At 44.9% G+C, this 18075-nt stretch overlaps 3 protein-coding genes across 11 annotated transcripts; all 3 read left to right on the top strand.

Moving 5' to 3' along the window:
- The first annotated feature begins 759 nt into the window (after nt 1–759).
- Nucleotides 760–7985, top strand: LOC136513618 (sister chromatid cohesion 1 protein 1-like). 5 transcript variants are annotated; one of them, XM_066507592.1, is made up of 20 exons: nt 760–889; nt 1088–1156; nt 1261–1319; nt 1409–1453; nt 1549–1568; nt 1679–1755; nt 2937–3033; nt 3192–3273; nt 3376–3454; nt 3574–3737; nt 4380–4405; nt 4527–4676; nt 4765–4927; nt 5041–5108; nt 5213–5360; nt 5435–5528; nt 5925–6055; nt 6292–6376; nt 6487–6599; nt 7466–7985. In XM_066507592.1, the coding sequence occupies exons 1-20, from the start codon at nt 837–839 to the stop codon at nt 7546–7548; spliced, it is 1806 nt and encodes a 601-aa protein (XP_066363689.1). In that variant the 5' UTR covers nt 760–836; the 3' UTR covers nt 7549–7985. The 5 variants fall into 5 exon arrangements, with proteins under 5 accessions (XP_066363689.1, XP_066363688.1, XP_066363687.1 ...); XM_066507591.1 differs by having other exon boundaries at nt 5432–5528; XM_066507590.1 differs by having other exon boundaries at nt 4524–4676; nt 5432–5528.
- A 1077-nt stretch (nt 7986–9062) lies between these two features.
- LOC136513403 (uncharacterized) lies at nt 9063–11825 on the top strand. The gene is made up of 3 exons (XM_066507412.1): nt 9063–9255; nt 9422–9708; nt 10494–11825. Exons 1-3 carry the CDS (start codon nt 9063–9065, stop codon nt 11823–11825), a joined length of 1812 nt encoding a protein of 603 aa, XP_066363509.1.
- An 825-nt stretch (nt 11826–12650) lies between these two features.
- On the top strand, nt 12651–17659 carry LOC136513250 (putative pentatricopeptide repeat-containing protein At3g47840). Of its 5 annotated transcripts, XM_066507249.1 has the most exons (5): nt 12651–14966; nt 15209–15252; nt 15554–15630; nt 15725–17034; nt 17112–17659. In XM_066507249.1, the coding sequence occupies exon 1, from the start codon at nt 12775–12777 to the stop codon at nt 14842–14844; it is 2070 nt and encodes a 689-aa protein (XP_066363346.1). In that variant the 5' UTR covers nt 12651–12774; the 3' UTR covers nt 14845–14966; nt 15209–15252; nt 15554–15630; nt 15725–17034; nt 17112–17659. The 5 variants fall into 5 exon arrangements, with proteins under 5 accessions (XP_066363346.1, XP_066363345.1, XP_066363344.1 ...); XM_066507248.1 differs by having other exon boundaries at nt 15554–17034; XM_066507247.1 differs by having other exon boundaries at nt 15209–15630.
- Nucleotides 17660–18075: the final 416 nt, after the last annotated feature.

Below are 18075 nucleotides of genomic sequence, written 5' to 3'. Positions count from 1 at the left end.
TGCAGTCACCCTCACCGCCGCGCGCCTGGGAGGTTTGTTAGAATTGGATATCCGGCTCTATCTTCGTATTTGAGAATACTGGGAGGTTCACTTTAGAGGTCCTAGGTGTAAGTTAGGTGCTAGAATGATAATGATGTAGGTGCTAAGATAACGTTTTTGGCGGCGGCTATGGAGGCGACAGTGTAGCACTGATGACTAAAATCTTAGTAGACCTACTTTTGATTTTCTTTTAGAGCAAACTATTAGAAAATGTCGGTGATGGAATTATTTTTCCTTTCTGCGGTACTCCCTCCGTCCCACAAAGAAAGTCGTTATGGGATACGTGCAGGTCAAACTTTCTTAACTTTGATCAGGTTTGTAGAAAATACGTGCAACATTTATATCTTCAAATAACTTTATTATGAAAGTATATTCAACGATCTATCTAATGATACTAATTATGGATTATAAATATTAAAAATTTTTATATATAATTGATCAAAATTAAAAAAAGTTAACTTCTCGAGAACGAGAACTACTTCTGTTTTGGGATAGATGGAGCAATATTTATTAGACAGGCTACAAAACTAATTTTGGATTATCTTTTCAGGTAGTGTTGTGTTAGAGATGCTCCCTCACACTGTCGTCAGTCGTCACACATGTCCTTCGTGGCTTATCTTTTCCGATCGTGCCCTCCCCGCGCGCACGATTCCACGGATCCGCCCCCGTTTCTTCTTTCTTGGCCAAAACCCCACACACCAACACACACACTTCGCCTTTCCCTCCCTCCGCTGCGCCGCGCCGCTCCGAGCCCTCTTCCTCCTCCTCCTCCTCCTCCTCTCCCCGCGCGACCGAGAATGTTCTACTCGCATCAGCTCCTCGCGCGGAAGGAGCCGCTCGGCCAGATATGGTGCGTCTGCTCCCTTCATCGCGCCTCCTATTCCCCTCGTTGCGGCTCTAATCGCGCTCGTTTCCCTTCCTGTTCCTCGCAATGCGTTTGGTTCTATACCTTCTTCTGACAAATCGCGCTCAGTTTTCTTTTGCTGGTCACGCTTGCGCCGATTCGGCGGCCACTAATTGCGTTCGCCCGTTCGTGTTGTGGTTGCAGGATGGCGGCGACACTCCACTCGAAGATCAACCGCAAGCGGCTCGACAAGCTCGACATCATCAAAATCTGGTGAGGAAACTGGTCCGAGCGATTCGAGTTCCGCCCTGTTGTGAGGGGATTTTTTTTGTGCTTTTTTGTTTTTGCTGATTTTTGTTTGTGTGTTTCTCGTTTAGTGAGGAGATTTTGAACCCCTCGGTGCCCATGGCTCTGAGGCTCTCTGGAATCCTCATGGGTGAGTTCAATTTTGCTTGCGCCCCCGAAAATTTTCCTCAAGTTTTTTCGGATGGGTTTTTATTCTCCGTGATCAAAATTCGTGAACAGGTGGCGTGGTGATCGTGTACGAGAGGAAGGTGAAGCTTTTCTACGGTAAGTTTCTTCCTCGCTACTTGTTGATTTTGTTTGAATTCCCTGTGTTTTGTCATCTTATTTCTCAAATCGATCGTGTGTTCTCTTTCTCGCAGCTGATGTGTCTCGGCTTCTGGTAAGAACTCGTTCAGGATTTGCCCGAGTGTTTTCTGTGTGTCCTGGTCGGTCGATTTGATTATCCTTGCAATTCAGTTCGAGTTATACTTGTACTAACTTCTCGTGCAGACTGAGATCAACGAGGCATGGCGGATAAAACCGGCCACAGACACCACCGTCCTCTCCAAGGGTAAAGCCCAAGCCAAGTAAGTTTGCTACCGGTCTCCATCCCTGTCTTAGCGTTTATAGATGTTACATGCTGGGGTTGAGGGGGTTCGGTTTGAATAAGGTTGCGCTGCGTAATGCTGGTGATGTTGTTACTGAGGAGTGGTGTTTGCTTCTCAGCTTTCTGAAAACAGAGTTTGTTGTGTGTTTAGGCTGTGCTGTGTTCATCTGGTTGTTTGGATTGGCGAATGTTGTTATCTGGCTGGGATGTTCATGGGAGTTCTTAGGAGATAGATATGTCATCAGTTTGCTTGAGCTGAATTGGTATGTGGTGCAATGTGTGTACCGTGGGAAATGAAAATGGGATTTACAGCTAGATGTTGGCGATTGCCATGGCAGCTTGCTGCGCCTTGCTCACTGGGCGCTTGTGCTTGCTGAAGCACTCACATCCACTGTCTGATGTATGACCCCCAATGATCTTCTGTCAACTGGACTAATCACTTGCTGTTTAGCTCAAATTTATTCAGTAGGATTGAGACACACTGTCCAACCTGGGTGGTTCTGGCTGTAGGTACAAGGGTCTCATGCAGGCATTATCGGACTATGGATTTATTCAAATTCACTGAAGATTCTCCATCTAAATCTGCTTGTAACCTTGTTTCGCTTTATTTTTTAATCTGTTTTTCCAATTTTGACTTTTGAGACATCAGAATAGGATGTGCATAGATTTGCATTTAGCATATTTTGGTGCATCAGTTACTTTCTCCTTCCAATATGTGAGCATCTTCGTGTCATTGGAGTATCTTTTGGCATGTTCTTGAGCTTGTCCATTTCACCATTTGCTAGCTATACAATACTGTACTTGAGAAATAATGCTATCTTAAAAGGGCTTTCATCATGAGAACTGGAAATGACCATCTACGGTCATGATTAATTCTTTTGGTATTAGCATTCCCTAACCAGTTACGGCTGTAGTATAACCCTTTGAAGTTTGTTTGAGAGTTAACGTAATCTTTTCTTGATATAACGCCTTTTCTGGTTAAACTTCTATAGATAAATTTGACCTCATTACTACTAGCTCTTTCATAGCCAAACACCTCAGTCTCTCCCCTTCTGTAAATAGCATGGAGTGGGTATGAACTGGTGATATAGGAAAGATTGTTCTTTGCTAAGAGTAAGAAAGTAATGTGGCATGCTTATCTGACAGCAGAACTTCATGCAGGTATGAAGCAGTAACATTACCAGAGAAAATTATCAATATGGTGGTGGAACAGCCCATGTTTTTCTCAGAGACTGACGGTGCCAGGTTCCGAGGAATGGTAATCCTTGTCACCTGTGTATTTCAGAAAAACTTTATATGCATACAGTATGGTTCTTATTTAGAATAGCCATCAGCATCACATGAACACATCTCTTTTTTCTGACTTTGGCCTGATTGTATCCACTTTTCTGACTGAAATATATGATGCATGTTTAGCAATTGGAAGATCTGGATGAACAGTACTTTAATGTCAATCTTGATGATGATGACTTCTCTCATGCTGATCAGTGTCATCAAGGTTTGTCTTTCTTCTCTTGCGGACTACTCTTTGTGTTTTTTTTTCTTACTCTTTGTGTTTGTATAAGGGAGAATATTCTCAAACTCTATGATATTTTCTCAGCTGAAGCAGTGAATATAACCCTGGTCGATAATTTTGAGTCTGGGCTTGCAGAAACTGATGTGTTCAATCGCTTTGAGAGGTAAAGCAAAGCTGCATACTTATTTAAATTTACCACTCTTTTATCATCGCTGCTGTATGTTTCTTTTTCTTATTTTGTGTATAGTACAAATATAATTTGCAATAGTGCCTTGTATACAGATTTGACATAGCAGATGATGAGACCACAGTCAATATCACTCCTGATGAGCACCCACAAGTTCCAAGTACGCTGGTTCCCTCACCACCTAGGCAGGAAGACCCTCCTCAGCAAGAAGAACAGTACTATGCTGCCCCCTCCCCTGTTCATGAAGAACCTCAACAAGGTGAAACTAAGCACATGATTTACTCTCTGCCATATGGAAACAAGGCTGTAGTTTTTAAAAATTAGAATTTCCTTTCCCCCCCCCCCCCCCCCCCCCCAAAAGACAATGATTCTCATGTCAATTGTGCATTGACATGTTACTTCGGTCAAGTGGAAGAACTTGCATCCAAAAGTTTTCCAGTTGATGGTTCTTACTGACAGCTAATGGCCATTTGCAGACTCTGTTAGAATATTCTTGAAACTATTCACCCTTTATCTCTCATGGCCTTTGCACATAGTCAAATGGCTACAGTAGGACTCTGTTTCAGGATAAGAGACTAGGGAGTGCATCCTTGGTGGCAACTGCTGAGTCTTCTAGCTGCTATGTGGCATATCTTGCTCTTTCTCTTTTGGCAATGTGATCCATTAGCTTACCAATAATCGCTAAGCACAACTATATTTCTGATTCTCAACTTATGTCATATTTCAACCTTTGGTACTTGACAAAAAGAACTTGTAGTTCGTTTCCGCCTTCGTTTTTTTGTTGGTTGACTAGTTACCTGATATATTAGAAGTTGACTGCTGGACATAACTTAAGTACATGTGTTGTTGCATTTATACCATATTTGAAGCCTTTCTGCAATTACTGAAAGTTCTCTTGCAGGGGGACCAGAGGAGCAGAAGATGAAGGTAAACATGATTTATCAAGCCTTATTACATTTACATCTAGAAAATACAAAATAGTATGAAAAGGGATTACTTGTTTAGTTTGTTCTTGTTTACTTGAGCTAGCACTTTTACACAGCAGCAGCAACCACCTAAAGCATCAAAGCGGAAAGCATGTAGGGAACTCCCACAAGTAATTATGGACAATAACCAGATGATGATCCCGGGAAACATATATCAGACATGGCTGAAGGATGCGTCAAGCCTTGTCTCAAAAAGGCGTAAAGTTAACAGTGTATGTTTGGTTCGACTAATCTATTTTCCTGGAGATGTCTGTACTGATGCACTCTAATAAAGAACATTTATCTGATTTATGCTTGCAGAATTTTAATTTTATTCGATCAACCAAGATAAGTGATCTCGTGGACATCCCCCCAGCTGCTCTAATATCTCATGACAACTCACCCTCAGAATTATATTATCCTAAGCCACTTATGCAGCTCTGGAAGGACTGCACTGAAGTCAAGTCCACAAAAGCTTCTTCAGGTCATTTCATAATTTGTAATATTGTGTCACCTTTCTTGACTTGAAGAAACCATATTATTTTAACATGCTAAAGGCCAATTCAAAAACCTGGACTGTTTCTTACTTTCTTAAAGGAGGGCAGCGATCATCATCACAAGAACAACAGCCGAAAAACTCACCACCACATGAATTTCCACCTCAGGTTATTCTAGATTCTTTTATTTTCTGAAAAGAATAACACCGTTCCCTAGTGAGCTGATCATAATTATCATTAGATTTGTCCCTGATGAGTGGTTGAATTTTCAGGCTGGGGGAGAGTATGAGATGGAAACAGGTGGTCTGCCGATGGACTTCACAGATGGCATTGAAAAACTCAGAGCAAACATGAGTGCAGAGTATGACAGAGCTTACGATACTCTGCACAGTGACCATAGTGTTACTCCTGGAAGTCCTGGTAAGTTGAAAAGTGAATAAGTTTAATGTGTGTCTGTGCTTATATAGACAGTCAATGACATAAATCTCTAGCAGGGTTAAGTCACAGGTCTGCTTCAAGTTCTGGTGGCTCTGGACGGGCGTTTATACCATTGGATCCAGAAGTACAATTTCCATCAGGAAGTGGAAGGTGACTATTGACTTATAGTAATAGCAGCATGTCACCTATATTAGTATTCTGAAGTCTGAACTATAACTATGTGATATTTTGTTACTGAAAGAACTTGCCCATCTAAAGATATTTGCATCATCACAACGGAACCTCCTATTGTATATGCTCATAAGTGCAGAAACTAAAGTGTGTAATCTCCTTTATGAAGTGGCAGGCAAATAAAAAAATGTCTAGCTCCCCACTGTCCTATTGTATTCACAAGAGATGTAGGTACCGTTCCTGGCTTGCTACTCGCTAGCTGGGAAGGTCCTAATGTGTAAACAAACTCCTGTCTACTTAATGAAGTACGGGCTGCTTAAGTCCACTCGAGAAAAAAGTTTCTTATAGTGACCATGTCATGGTTATCGAACACAGGTCCAAGAGGGGGCGGCATTCATCTGCAAGAAGCTTGGGGAATCTTGATACTGTTGAGGAAAATTTTCCACTGGAGCAGGAAGTGATGGACTTCAAGATGAGAAGGCTTTCAGATTATGCTCCAACTCCTGGTTGGTTGCATTTCTGACCTTTACTCTGCTATATATAAACATGTGAAACTGTTTCCGGAACATTAACTGTTTCAACCAACATCGAATTTAACAGTTTTGCTCCAACTCCTGGTCGTTTCCATTTCTGTCCTTATTCACTCTGTTATATATAAAGTTATAAACATGTGAAACTGTTTTCTGGAACATTTGAAACTGTTTCGATCAACATAGAATTTAACAGTCAACATTCGTTTCAGACCTACTGGAAGAAACTGAACCGACTCAAACCCCATATGAGAGGCGCTCCAATCCAATGGACAAGGTCACAGAAACAATCATGTCGTACGTATCCTGAACTTTTTTGCTCATAGTGCCTGGGTAGCTTAAGTTTGTTGAAATGTGGTACAACAGATGCACATACATTTTCTGATGCTAGAGTTATCTTCATGCAGGCACCTCAAAGTTCATTTCGATAGCCCAGGTGCCCCGCAATCTGAATCCTTAAGTCATCTAGCTCATGGGATGACCAAAGCCAGGGCAGCCCGACTATTCTATCAAGCAACCGGTATGTACTCCCTCCATCCCAAATTATAGGTCGTTTTTTTGCTTTTCTAGGTACATAACTTTTGTTGTCCTATAATTTGAAAGGGAGGGAGTATTTCTCTATGGCGCTTTGACTGGAAAATAAACAGTACTGTTGCTAAAGTAAATAAAAAACTAGTAGTCGTCACTGACATGATGTTAAACAGTTATGATAGCTTTCCTGGCTTAGTGACTATTCATGGTTTCTGTAATTAGGTTGGGTTACACTTAAACACCATTGAAGCCTGCTTTCCTTTATTGCTAGGAAATTTGGCACACTTTCCTCAAATTTATAATTTTAGTGGCTGTGTAAATGTTTTCTCAGTATGGTGTAGCAAATAATTTTTTTTTCTTTTTTTGCGTAAGATGGCTGTTGCTCTGCCTTTGCATTGTAGAAGTTTGAAAAAACAGTCTGATTTACAGTCTGAGCATAAGACCAGACAAGGGAGAAAAAACAAAACTGAAACAAAAGAAAGAAGAGAAAAACACCAGCCCAGTGAAGCCAATAGCGCTCCTGGCTGAAATCCTTTATGGAGGACATAGTAGTTTACAGGTCTTGGTTGTGCCCAGTTTTATAGTTGGTGATGTTTTGCTGGATGAGGTTGTCAGTTTGTGCTGGCGTTAGAGCCTTATTGTCGAAAAATTGCCAGCAACACATAACTGGTTGTCTGGTTCACTTACCTGTGTGGTTAAATAAGAGAAGTTTCACACAATCCAATACTAGGCCGCATAATTTATAATTTTGACATATTAAGGAATAATGGTGAATCTGAAGTTTATGATAGCTCTCAGTTTAATTGTAATGCTAGAATGGACCTTATTATTTAATGGGGACTGTTTGTTCTGTAGTTTTGGCAACTTGTGATTACATCAAGGTTACTCAGCTGAAACCGTACGGAGACATCTTGATCTCCAGAGGATCAAAGATGTGACTTGGTGATGTTGGAAACAGTTTTGCTGCCGTGGTTCTCAGTGCACATCACGTGTTTATATTACAGAATGCTTACATATTGCATAGGAGGTCTTGTAGATAACACATAATCTATGTTGATTTGGTGAAGGAAAGGAAGCGAGATATGATGCAGTAGTTTTGTGTTATGTCAACGGAAAACTCTAAGATGTTATTTTCGAGGTTTGATAGGTGGGGTATATTTATAGCCGTGGGGTATAGTTATAGCCGTATAGGACTAAGTTACATGACATATCTATATAGCCAGGGGGATCCATCCATAGATATTAATTATCTTCTTTTGGTTCTGTATTAAGCTTCGGATGAAACTGTACGTCTGTACCCGAAGTTATCCAGACCCTTGCAAGATGTGATTATTTATGTACACACGTTGGAGATGTTACAAATGTGGAATCTGGAATCTGAATGCATAATGTTCTTTTTTGTTTTCGTTTTTTTTTTTGGCTTTGGACACAACATGTCCTCTGCAAGTCAGCTAGTACTTTGAAAGTTTGAATGCACATGATGTGCTGCAGAGGATATGAATCGATCCGTTTGGCTTTTATTCCTATCATCACCTGCTTGACGCCCAACCCATACATAATATAATATTATCCTCTATCCACTTTGATTTATCCTCTGTAATGCAATTTTCGCTATTATAATTGCAACCATACTTTAGCACTAATAACTGCCTGCCCGATTGTCTGATGCCTACTACTACTAGAGTTAAAGTAGCTCCTGCCCGATTGTTTAGCCTTCAGTTCGTTGTGCCGTTGTTTCTGCCGCTGCCACGCTCGGCCATGCCCATCTCCATGTGAGGGGGCCTGCCGTCGATCGGGTCTTCCTCGTGAACCAGTCGCCATCCTCTTCCTGTTCGCTTAGGCTTATAAACCATATTTTTTTAAATCAATGGTATTTTTCTTTCATAATAAATCAGTCGACTTTCAGCCATGACTTATCAGCGAAGCACCGTCTCAGACGGGCGCAGTAGGGTGCGGAGCACGGGGACGGCGGCTAGGCCGGCCCCTCGGCGCTCGGCGAGCAGGCGGACGCGTGCCCCTGCTCCACCGCACTCCGCTTCCGCGTCCGCCGAGATCGACGCATGCTGCTCGTTCCCGGACGGGCGAGCGTGGGCTTCGGCGGTTCTGTTTTTCCGTGACTGGGCGCGGCAGATAGGTGGGGACGTGGGCGTGGATACGTACGCTTTCTTTTTCATATAACCGCTTAAACAGCGGAGGATATACAGGGCTACAGCGTGGAGTCCTGGACAAACACGATGACCTGGACAGTCGATCAGCCACCGAAAGAAACCTTTCTTGGCTATAAGAAATTTCAAGTGGAAACCGGTTACAACTCTAACCACGCACACCTAATTAACTAGCCAGCAGTTGGATTCAGACCGATCTTTCTCTTTCCTCCACCTCTTTCTCTTTCTCTAGTAACAACTTTCTTTCTCGGCCTCTTGTTCGTCAATCTACTTGCCAGTTTATTTCCATGGAGGTTGCTGCGACGACTGCGAGCCATGAGCTGGTCCCGCAGCTGCAGTTCCCTCCTGGCTACCGCTTCGTGCCGACCGAGGAGGAGCTCGTCGACGTCTACCTCCGCGCCAAGATCGAGGGCCACAAGCTTCCCCTGGAAGTCATCAACGACGTCTCCATCCTCGAATGGCAGCCCGGCAAACTCGTCGGTAAGCAGTAAGATGCTACTGATTGCTACTGCGTCGTACGTATATATTACTGAGTAATTGCATTAGCTATCTAGTCGTCTAATTATTTTTGCATGATGTAATGTAATGACTTACTGCAATATACGTAATGCATGGTCGTCACGTATGTATGCATGCATGCGTGTAGAGAAGTACAAGGGGTACGGCGAGAACAGGTGGTTCTTCTTCACGGTGCGGGAGCAGTCGTCGTCGAACAAGGAGAAGGAGCCCAGCCGGAAGGTGAGGGTGGACGGCGTCACGGCGACATGGAAGGCCACGGGGAGCGTGCAGCACATCCGGCGGGCGAGATCCAAGGACGGCGACGGCGACAAGGTGGTCGTGGGCACCAAGAGGGTGCTCATCTACAACTCCAGCGACACCGCCGAGAACAGCAAGTGGAGCATGCACGAGTACGTCCTCAAAGACCACGCCGCGGTACGTAATGCACGCCTAATTGTTTGCGTAATAATTGCATATTTATGAACATGAACAAACCCTAGATAAAAGGGACTTTATTATTTGCATATACTCCCCTGTTATTGACGTGATTTATAATATTAACCATTATTTTTCTCTAACGAACCCTAACGAACATATCTGATTACAAACAAAGTACTACAATTCACAAATCTACACATAATATAATGCATGACTTTATTATTTGATGTTTCCAAACTATATATTTTAAAATATATTTAGGGTCTAATTTTTAAAAGTTCAATCGGACTATTTTCAGCACCAAGTATTTATGGGCGGAGGTAGTATCAATTAAGCTTTTTTTTATATTAGCAAGCAAAAGATCTCGGCGTTGTCATGGTGACAGCAAAGAAAAAACAAATCCTACCAAATAGTAACTGATTTGATCTATTAATTCTATAATGTTACGATAGATTTATGCACCGGCCACCCTAACATTATAATCTTGTACTGAATTTGCCTCATTCTGAGCCTTTGTAATAACATATATATGTTTAGAAGCTAATTAATTAATTTCTTTTGGACTGGACTGAATGTTCACGCAACTTGAGAATTCGACCAGGTCACGTGTCTTACAGAATTTGAGCAACACAAGATTGGATCTTGTACCTTGCCTTGCCTGGAGGAAACTGACTGACAATTGGCCCTAAAAAAGATTAATAATTGCCTGAATTTATGCATCTTGCTTGATATATGTCCCTCCGCTGGTAAATTAACTTACTCCATGATCGACATGCATGCAGATTGGGCAGTATGCCCTGTACTCGATCCAAAGGAAGCAGCACTCGGACACCGAGGGCAATGCCGGCAATGACGACATGGATCCAGAGAAGAAGAAGAAGAAGACTAGAAAGAGGAAGAGGACGGAGACGGAGATGCCTTCTACCGAACTGGAGGGAGTGCAGCTGCCGCACCCAGAGACGACAACACTGCTCACCGAGCCACCACTGAAGCCGACAAGGAAGGCCAAGGCCCAGAGGAAGAAGAAGCCATCAATGCAAGTTGGAGTTGAGGGAGAACAGCAGCAGCAGCAGCAGGGACAGTCACCGATGGAGCCAGTGACGCCGCCCAAGAAAGATGAGCTAGCGCCGTCGCAGCAAGAAGGACGACAACAGCAGCCGTCGGCGCCTGCGGACGGTGCGCCGGCGCCGGTCGTCCTCTCCGCCGTGCCGCTGCAGGCGGTACGCGTGTGCCCACCATCGGAACCGGACGGAACGCTCGGAGCTTCCGCGCCTAAGCCTGAAGAAGACACGCCCGACGACATGTCCCAGCTCCTGGCACTGCTCGGTTACCCTGCCATGTTCTGCAACAACCAAGGTCAGGAGCAGTGGCCACCGAGCTTGACAGGCAGTACGGCGTTCCTCGCCGCAGCAGACACCAATGTCGTCGTTGGCCATGCTCCGCTCCAGCCCTACCAGCAACAGGAAGATGGCTACAGCTTGTTCGGAGTGCAGAACCAGCATCTCTTCTTGGGAGAGAACCAAAGTGTTTACATGGAGCAGGGATGGCAGCACGCTGATCTGTTACTCCCAGACAACACCACCACACAGACGATGAACAGCGGCGGCGGCTGCTGGGAGCACGGTAACGACCAGCGTCAGATTCACCAGCAGCAGGAGGAGAACAATGGAGGGGGCTTTGGAGTAGTACAAGACCAGCAGCCTATGAATCATCCCCAGGGCGGCCATGACCTGCCGCCCTTGGACGAGCAGTCGTCTGGCTCTGATGATCTGCAGGTCGATAGCCTCCTGTTCGGCGAGAGCGTTCAGATGGACGAGCTCGACGGGTTTGTCAGGGGCGTGCTGGTGTCCCGCGATGAGCCGCCTCAGGACTTGGCAGCAGGCACGCAGGAGCAGGAGGGAGGCGATGATCCAGCGACTCTGCAAGCAGCAGGCACGCAGGAGCAGGGGGCTGATGGTACAGCGAACTTGCAGAGTCTTCAGCATGATGAGCTTCAGTTGCAGTGGCTCTATTATTGGCAGGTGCAGCGTGCTCGCAACGAACACGTGCGGGATGGGCCGTGCTCTTGCATGATTTGTGCAGCAGGTCTGTGGCATTATTTTCCCGGTCCTTGAGTAGTGGTACCGCGAGGTAACCATTCAAGGAATACGTATATACTCATTAGTCAGGTCTGTTAGTATTCATCAGTGTTTATGTGGTATGCATGCGTTACGGCTATAGTATTGCTGGTACTTCCTCAAGTTCATTAGTCAAGTTCAATTCAATTATTAGTATTATCTTGAAAGGAGTCCTCAACCTTATAGACGAAAACATCTACTTCCTCCATCCTAAATGAATATAACTATCACTTTCTAAGAAGTTAAATAATTTTAAATTTAATTAAATCTATATGAAAAGATACAAACATTTAAATAAATAATATTTAGCATGTTCGTTTGTTGGTTTCAGCCAGAGCTTATCAGTCAGCCAACAGTGTTTTTCTTTCACAACAAACCAACATCAACCGGACTTATCAGCCCAGAAACCAACCAGCGAACATGTCGATTAGATTAATTATAAAATATAATTTTATATAAATTTAGTTGAAAACATAAGTATTGAAACTAGTTTTTTATATATAAATTCTGTTGAGCTTAAGAAAGTTTAGTTTATTATATAAGCCTAGAATTGTAAGTCGACAAGAGTGAGTAGTGGTCATGTTTGCTTGGCTGATAAGTCAGACTGAAAAATATAATTAGTTGATTTATTACCTGAGAAAAATATCACTAAAAAGCACGGCTCTTACTCCCTCCGTCCCATTAAGTTTGTCGTTTGAAAACCGTGCCCCCTCGCAATCCCGATTCCCGAGCGACAAACTCAATGGAACGGAGGGATTACGTGAGAAAAATGGCGTTGGTTCGCTGAAAAAGCACGGCTCCTAACGCAAGCGAACCGGGCCAGTATCTTGAGCGGGCGCCACCGCCAGCTGGAGCGGCAACGGCGCTGGTCTCCGCCTGTCTTCCCGGAGTCCGGCGGAAGGCCGGTGTCGGGAGGAGGAAAGGTTCTTCCCAGGCACCGCGACCCATGCTGAGGCATCTGGTCCGGTCGGGCCAGCTCGCCGACGCGAGGAGCCTATTCGACGCGATGCCGAACCGCGACGAGGTCGCCTACGCCACGCTCCTCTCGGGCTATGCCGCGGCAACCGACTTCACGGGCGCCATGGCGCTCTTCTCCCGCTTCCGCGCCTCCTCCCCGCCTCACGCCGCCGCGGACCCGTTCATCCTCAGCCCCGTCCTCAAGGCGTGCGCTTCCGCTGCCGCTGCCGCCGGCGCCGGCGCAGGGCTCCTCCCCCTCTCCTTCCCCCACGCCGCGGCGGCGGCCGCGCTGCACGCGTTCACCGTCCGCTCCTCCGCCGTGTCGTCCGTGTTCGTGTCCACGGCGCTCGCGGACGCCTACGCCAAAGCCGGCCGCCTGGAGCTGGCGCTCCAGGTGCTCGACGAAACGCCCCACAAGAACGTGGTCTCGTGGACCACGCTCGTCGCCTCGCTGGCGCGGGCCGGCCGGCGGCACGACGCGCTCCGCCGCTTCGCCGAGATGCGAGCCTCCGGCGTGGCCTGCGACTCCCACGCCTGCGCGGCCGCGCTCACGGCGTGCGCCGGTGCGGGGTTGCCGTCACGCGGCCGCGAGGTGCACGCGCTCTGCGCCAAGCTCGGCCTCGACGCCGTGCCCTTCGTCGCCAACGCGCTCGCGGCGCTGTACGCGCGGTGCGGCGCTGTCGACCGCGCGCTGGCCGCGGTCGGCCGCATGGGCACGCGCGATGTTGCCGCGTGCACGACGCTGATCGCCTCCTACATCCAGACCGGCCGCGCCGTGGAAGCTATCGAGGCGTTTGTCAGAATGCTTCGCGATGAGTCGTCAAATTCTGCGTCACCAAATGAGTATACTTTCTCTGCCGTAATTGCTGCGTGCCCAAATATTGAAGGTGCCTATCTTGGAGAGCAGTTACATGCACAAGCTGCACGGAGAGGGCTATCTCATACCCGCTCTGTGGCCAATTCCCTTATCAAACTCTATGCGCGCTGTGGTCGTCTTTCAGCTGCTGATGCTATCTTCCGGGAGAGTGATGTCAAGGATGTTGTCTCCTGGAGCACAATTATATCAGGATATGCACAGGAAGGCCTCGGCGAGGAGTCTTTTGCCTTATTCTCAGAAATGCGGCATCACAGCAGCTGCCCTCGGCCAAATGAGTTTACTCTTGCGAGTCTCTTCAGTGTGTGTGCAAGTGCTGCATCACTGGATGCTGGACGCCAGCTGCATGCACTCGCTGTCGCTGCTGGACTTGAACACCATGTGATGGTAAGGAGTGCGCTTGTTAACATGTACGGAAAGAGTGGTAGCATGTCAGATGCTAATGTCGTATTTTCCAATCGCACTAAAGATGATGTGATTTCATGGACTGCAATGATCGTTGGGCATGCTGAGCATGGTCACAGCAAAGAGGCATTTGAACTGTTTGAGGAAATGTGCCATGTCGGGTTAAAGCCAGACCATGTTACGTTCATTGGTGTACTCACTGCTTGCTCTCACGCGGGGGAAGTTGAGCTCGGATTGAGATATCTCAATGCAATGAACAAAAGCTATGGGCTGGAGCCTGAAAAGGAGCACTACGGTTGTGTTGTTGATTTGTTAGCCAGAGCTGGTAGAATACATGAGGCTGAGGAGTTGATTGGAAGAATTGCTGCTGATGGAAGAGATGGTGTGGTTTGGACATCTTTGCTTAGGGCATGTGCTGCTCGAGGGGCAGAGGAAACTGGAAAGAAAGCTGCAGAGAGGATGATGGAGGCAGAGCCATGGGGTTCAGGAGCACATGTGGCGATGGCAAACCTCTATGCTAGCAAGGGGCAGTGGCGTGAGGCGGCACAGGAACGCCATTTGATGAAGCAGAAAGGTGTTCTAAAAGGCGCAGGGTGGTCATCAGTTGAAGTTGGAGGGGACGATAGGGGGGTTGGAGTGTTTGTTTCAGGAGATCGGACAAATCCCCATGACAATGCCATCTACATGATGCTTGAGCTGATATACTATGGAGCCGGAATGGTTGGCCAAATTCCTGATCAGTTGGATTTAGGATCTGAAGTGGAGCTAGCAGTGTACTAAGTCATCCTGAAAGATGCACTTACTGAAAGGGAGAAATTTACATGGTACCCTGTCAATAATGAAACATCCATCGGAGGACAACATAAGGATACACATTGTATCCTGCTCTTCAGTTGCTTCAAGTTATGATACCGGTCCATTTTATCCTATCTTTCGTTTTTTGTGGGTGGCTTTGTCCTATTCTAGATGCACCATCTCATTCTTACTTAGCCATGTGATACTTTCTCTGTTGGAAATAAATAACTACATTTATGTCTGATGTATTTCTGATAAATGAAACTTGGTGTAGCATCTCTAGACCATGGAGAATCTTAAATGTTTGTTTATGATTAATCTAACTCTTTTTTTATCCATGGCTGTTCAGATACTTTTCATGAAGTGAGAAGAAAGCGGGATAACAAAAAGGAGGTTAGTAGATGCATGAATTCCTTATAGCCCCAGCTTTTCTATAGGTTCATTTTTTTTTTTTGAGAGTTTCCTTTTCGCTTCAATGTGAGTTTGGGGTCATTAGTTATGCAGCTTGCACTGAATGGAGGTTCACTGTTTGCTTTTTCCATCCTTTGATTTTTGTGTGAGATTTACCTTTTTACTGCAATGTGAGTTTAAGGCCATTGATTGTGCAATCTTGCACTGAATGGGAGACTTGGATTTCTCCCATGGTATGGACTAGCTGATATGTCGTATTGCTGTATTGTGCCATTTTTGCCAGCCGTCGGTGATTCAGTCATTTGCAATACACCAAATCTTGTGCCCAAGGAATACAACAAAACTGTTTTCACATCAGAAGTAAGTCATGGTGCAGGAGATAAATTACTAAATGGTGCTATTGAGGCATACTCTGTACCTAAAGATCCTTCCTCACTTGATATGGTCTCTCCAGCAAAAGGAACAGATGTTGAAGCTCCTTCGTTGAGTGATAATGCACAATGTTCATTGACACCAGATGTCAGTGAAGATGGCGTTGAAAAAGACACAAATTTGGAAGAGGCCAATACAGAAAGTTTGGCAATTTTTGGACAATTTTCTGCTTCTGGTAATGATATGCAATCTGGATATACTAAAGTTGTCACTCATTAGGATGATGCCTCGATAGAGAAAACAGATGACTTTCAGTCCCAAGGCCTTTCATTCTGAGCATGACCAACGTAAGTCAAAATGGACATCATTTCCTTACCTGTATTTCTGCATGTGGTTGTTCAACTTATATGGTTCTTAAGACCCTAACACTAAGTAAATAAGTCTGAAGTACTTATTTGTTCAACTTATGTAAGTGTCTGTTCAGTTTGAGGATACGCGCAGTGTCGGGCTAAAGCTAAACCATGTTACATTCATTAGTGTACTCACCGTTTACTCACACACAGGGGAAGTTGAGCTCAAACTGAGCTCAATGCAATGAACAAAAGCTACGGGCTGGAGCCTAAAAAGGAGCACTATGGTTGTGTTGTTGATTTGTTGGGCAGAGCTGTTAGAATCATGAGGCTAAGGAGTTGATTGGAAGAGATGGTGTGGTTTGGACATCTTTGCTTAGGGCATCCAGCTCAAGGGGCAGAGGAAAATGGAAAGAAAGCTGCAGAGAGGGTGATGCAGGCAAAGCCATGGGGCTCAGGAGAGGGTCAATGGCAAACCTCTATACTAGCAAAGGGCAGTGGCGTGAGGCAGCACAGGAGTGCCATTTGATGAAGCACAAAGTTGTTGTAAAAGGGGCAGGGTGATCATCAGTTGAAATTGGAGGAGACGGAAGGGGGTTGGAGTGTTTGTTTCAGGAAACCAAACAAATCCCCATGACAATGCCATCTAAGTACATGATGCTTGAGTTGATGTACAAATGGCAGTGGAGAAGAAGAGGCTTAAGGGAAGTGCAGATGGAGTGATTCAAAAACAATAAATAGTTACATTTTCAAGATTACGAATTAACATGATGATAAATCAATATTTATTTACCAAAAGTGAAATTTTCCGGTGCTTCTAGGCTCATCAATCACTAAACCAATAGAATCTAAGTAGACCTTCCCTCTTCTAACTGGTATTTACGGAAGTGAAATGGTTCGCCATATCCGTGATCAGTTGGATTTAGAATCTGAAGTAGAGCTAACAGTTAGCTGAGTAATCTCGAGAGGAGCACTTACTGCAAGGGAGAAATTTCCATGGGGTCTTGCCATGACGAAATATCCAATCGGAGGACAACATAAGGTTTGTTCATCTCATTTCTTTTGTGCTACTGCTTTGTGGGAAATCTGTATACTAATGCTGTACTGATCTGCATACAGGTCTTGATAAGGTGTCTGCAACATTTAGCACTCAGACATCTAGCGTGCACTGAATTCCAGTCCAATCAAGTATTCTAAAAAAGAATTATATCCCAAATAAATTAAAATGCCTGTGGCAGGTACATGCTGAATCGTGCCCAATTAATATCTGCATCAGATTTGTATTGCAGAAAAAGCTCATTGTTCAGTCTACCAAACTGATGTAACCTTGGTGCATTGCTCAAGTGACTTGGAGCAAAGCAGAATGTGACTATCTGCCTGATGATCCTTTTTACAGCAAAAGCATGCCAGAGTGTCTGTGTCGTATTCATTCTTTTTGAAAAGGGAGCCGGTCACCATATGGAAGGAAACTCACTCTTCACAATCACAACAACATTACTACATTAGCACATTCCATGTTGCACTGCTCTTTAAATTTGTGCACTAGTAGTAAATTGTATCTTGACTGACTTATTGATTACTAGGTCAATATTCTTGTACAGCCTGATGACGCTAATGTTACAATAATAGAGGAGTTAACTTTATCCCATGTGCCAACTGATCACATGTTACTTTACAACGTTGACAATAGAGTGATGTAAAGGTTAATGATGTCTATTCTATTGTACAGCCTTTTGACTCTTGTCTGTGTTGAGATGCCAAAGTCTTGGTGCAAGTTTTTCGTGCTTGGTTTCATGAGCTAGAGATTGCCACCAGAAGTCTCTTTTTTATCCTTTTGTGTGAACGTGTTGGTTGTTGAAGAACCAACTACATTTGTTCCATGAGTAGTAAATGAGTGGAATCTGGATATTCAAAGTGTTTGGGGAATTCCTTTTTTGTGTTGAAATGCTGCTATAACTTTGTGTAAAATTTTCTATGCCTGGTTTCATGGGCTACATGCTACCAGAAGCCTCTGCTTATTTTCTGTGTTACCAGTTGAGGAACTACGTATTGGTTTCGTTCATCATGAGTAATTGAAATGGAA

Source organism: Miscanthus floridulus, chromosome 16 (genome assembly GCF_019320115.1).
Source record: "Miscanthus floridulus cultivar M001 chromosome 16, ASM1932011v1, whole genome shotgun sequence".
NCBI lineage: Eukaryota > Viridiplantae > Streptophyta > Magnoliopsida > Poales > Poaceae > Miscanthus > Miscanthus floridulus.
The sequence above is the reverse complement of the archived record's forward strand: the minus strand, read 5'-3'. Positions and strand labels throughout refer to the sequence as shown.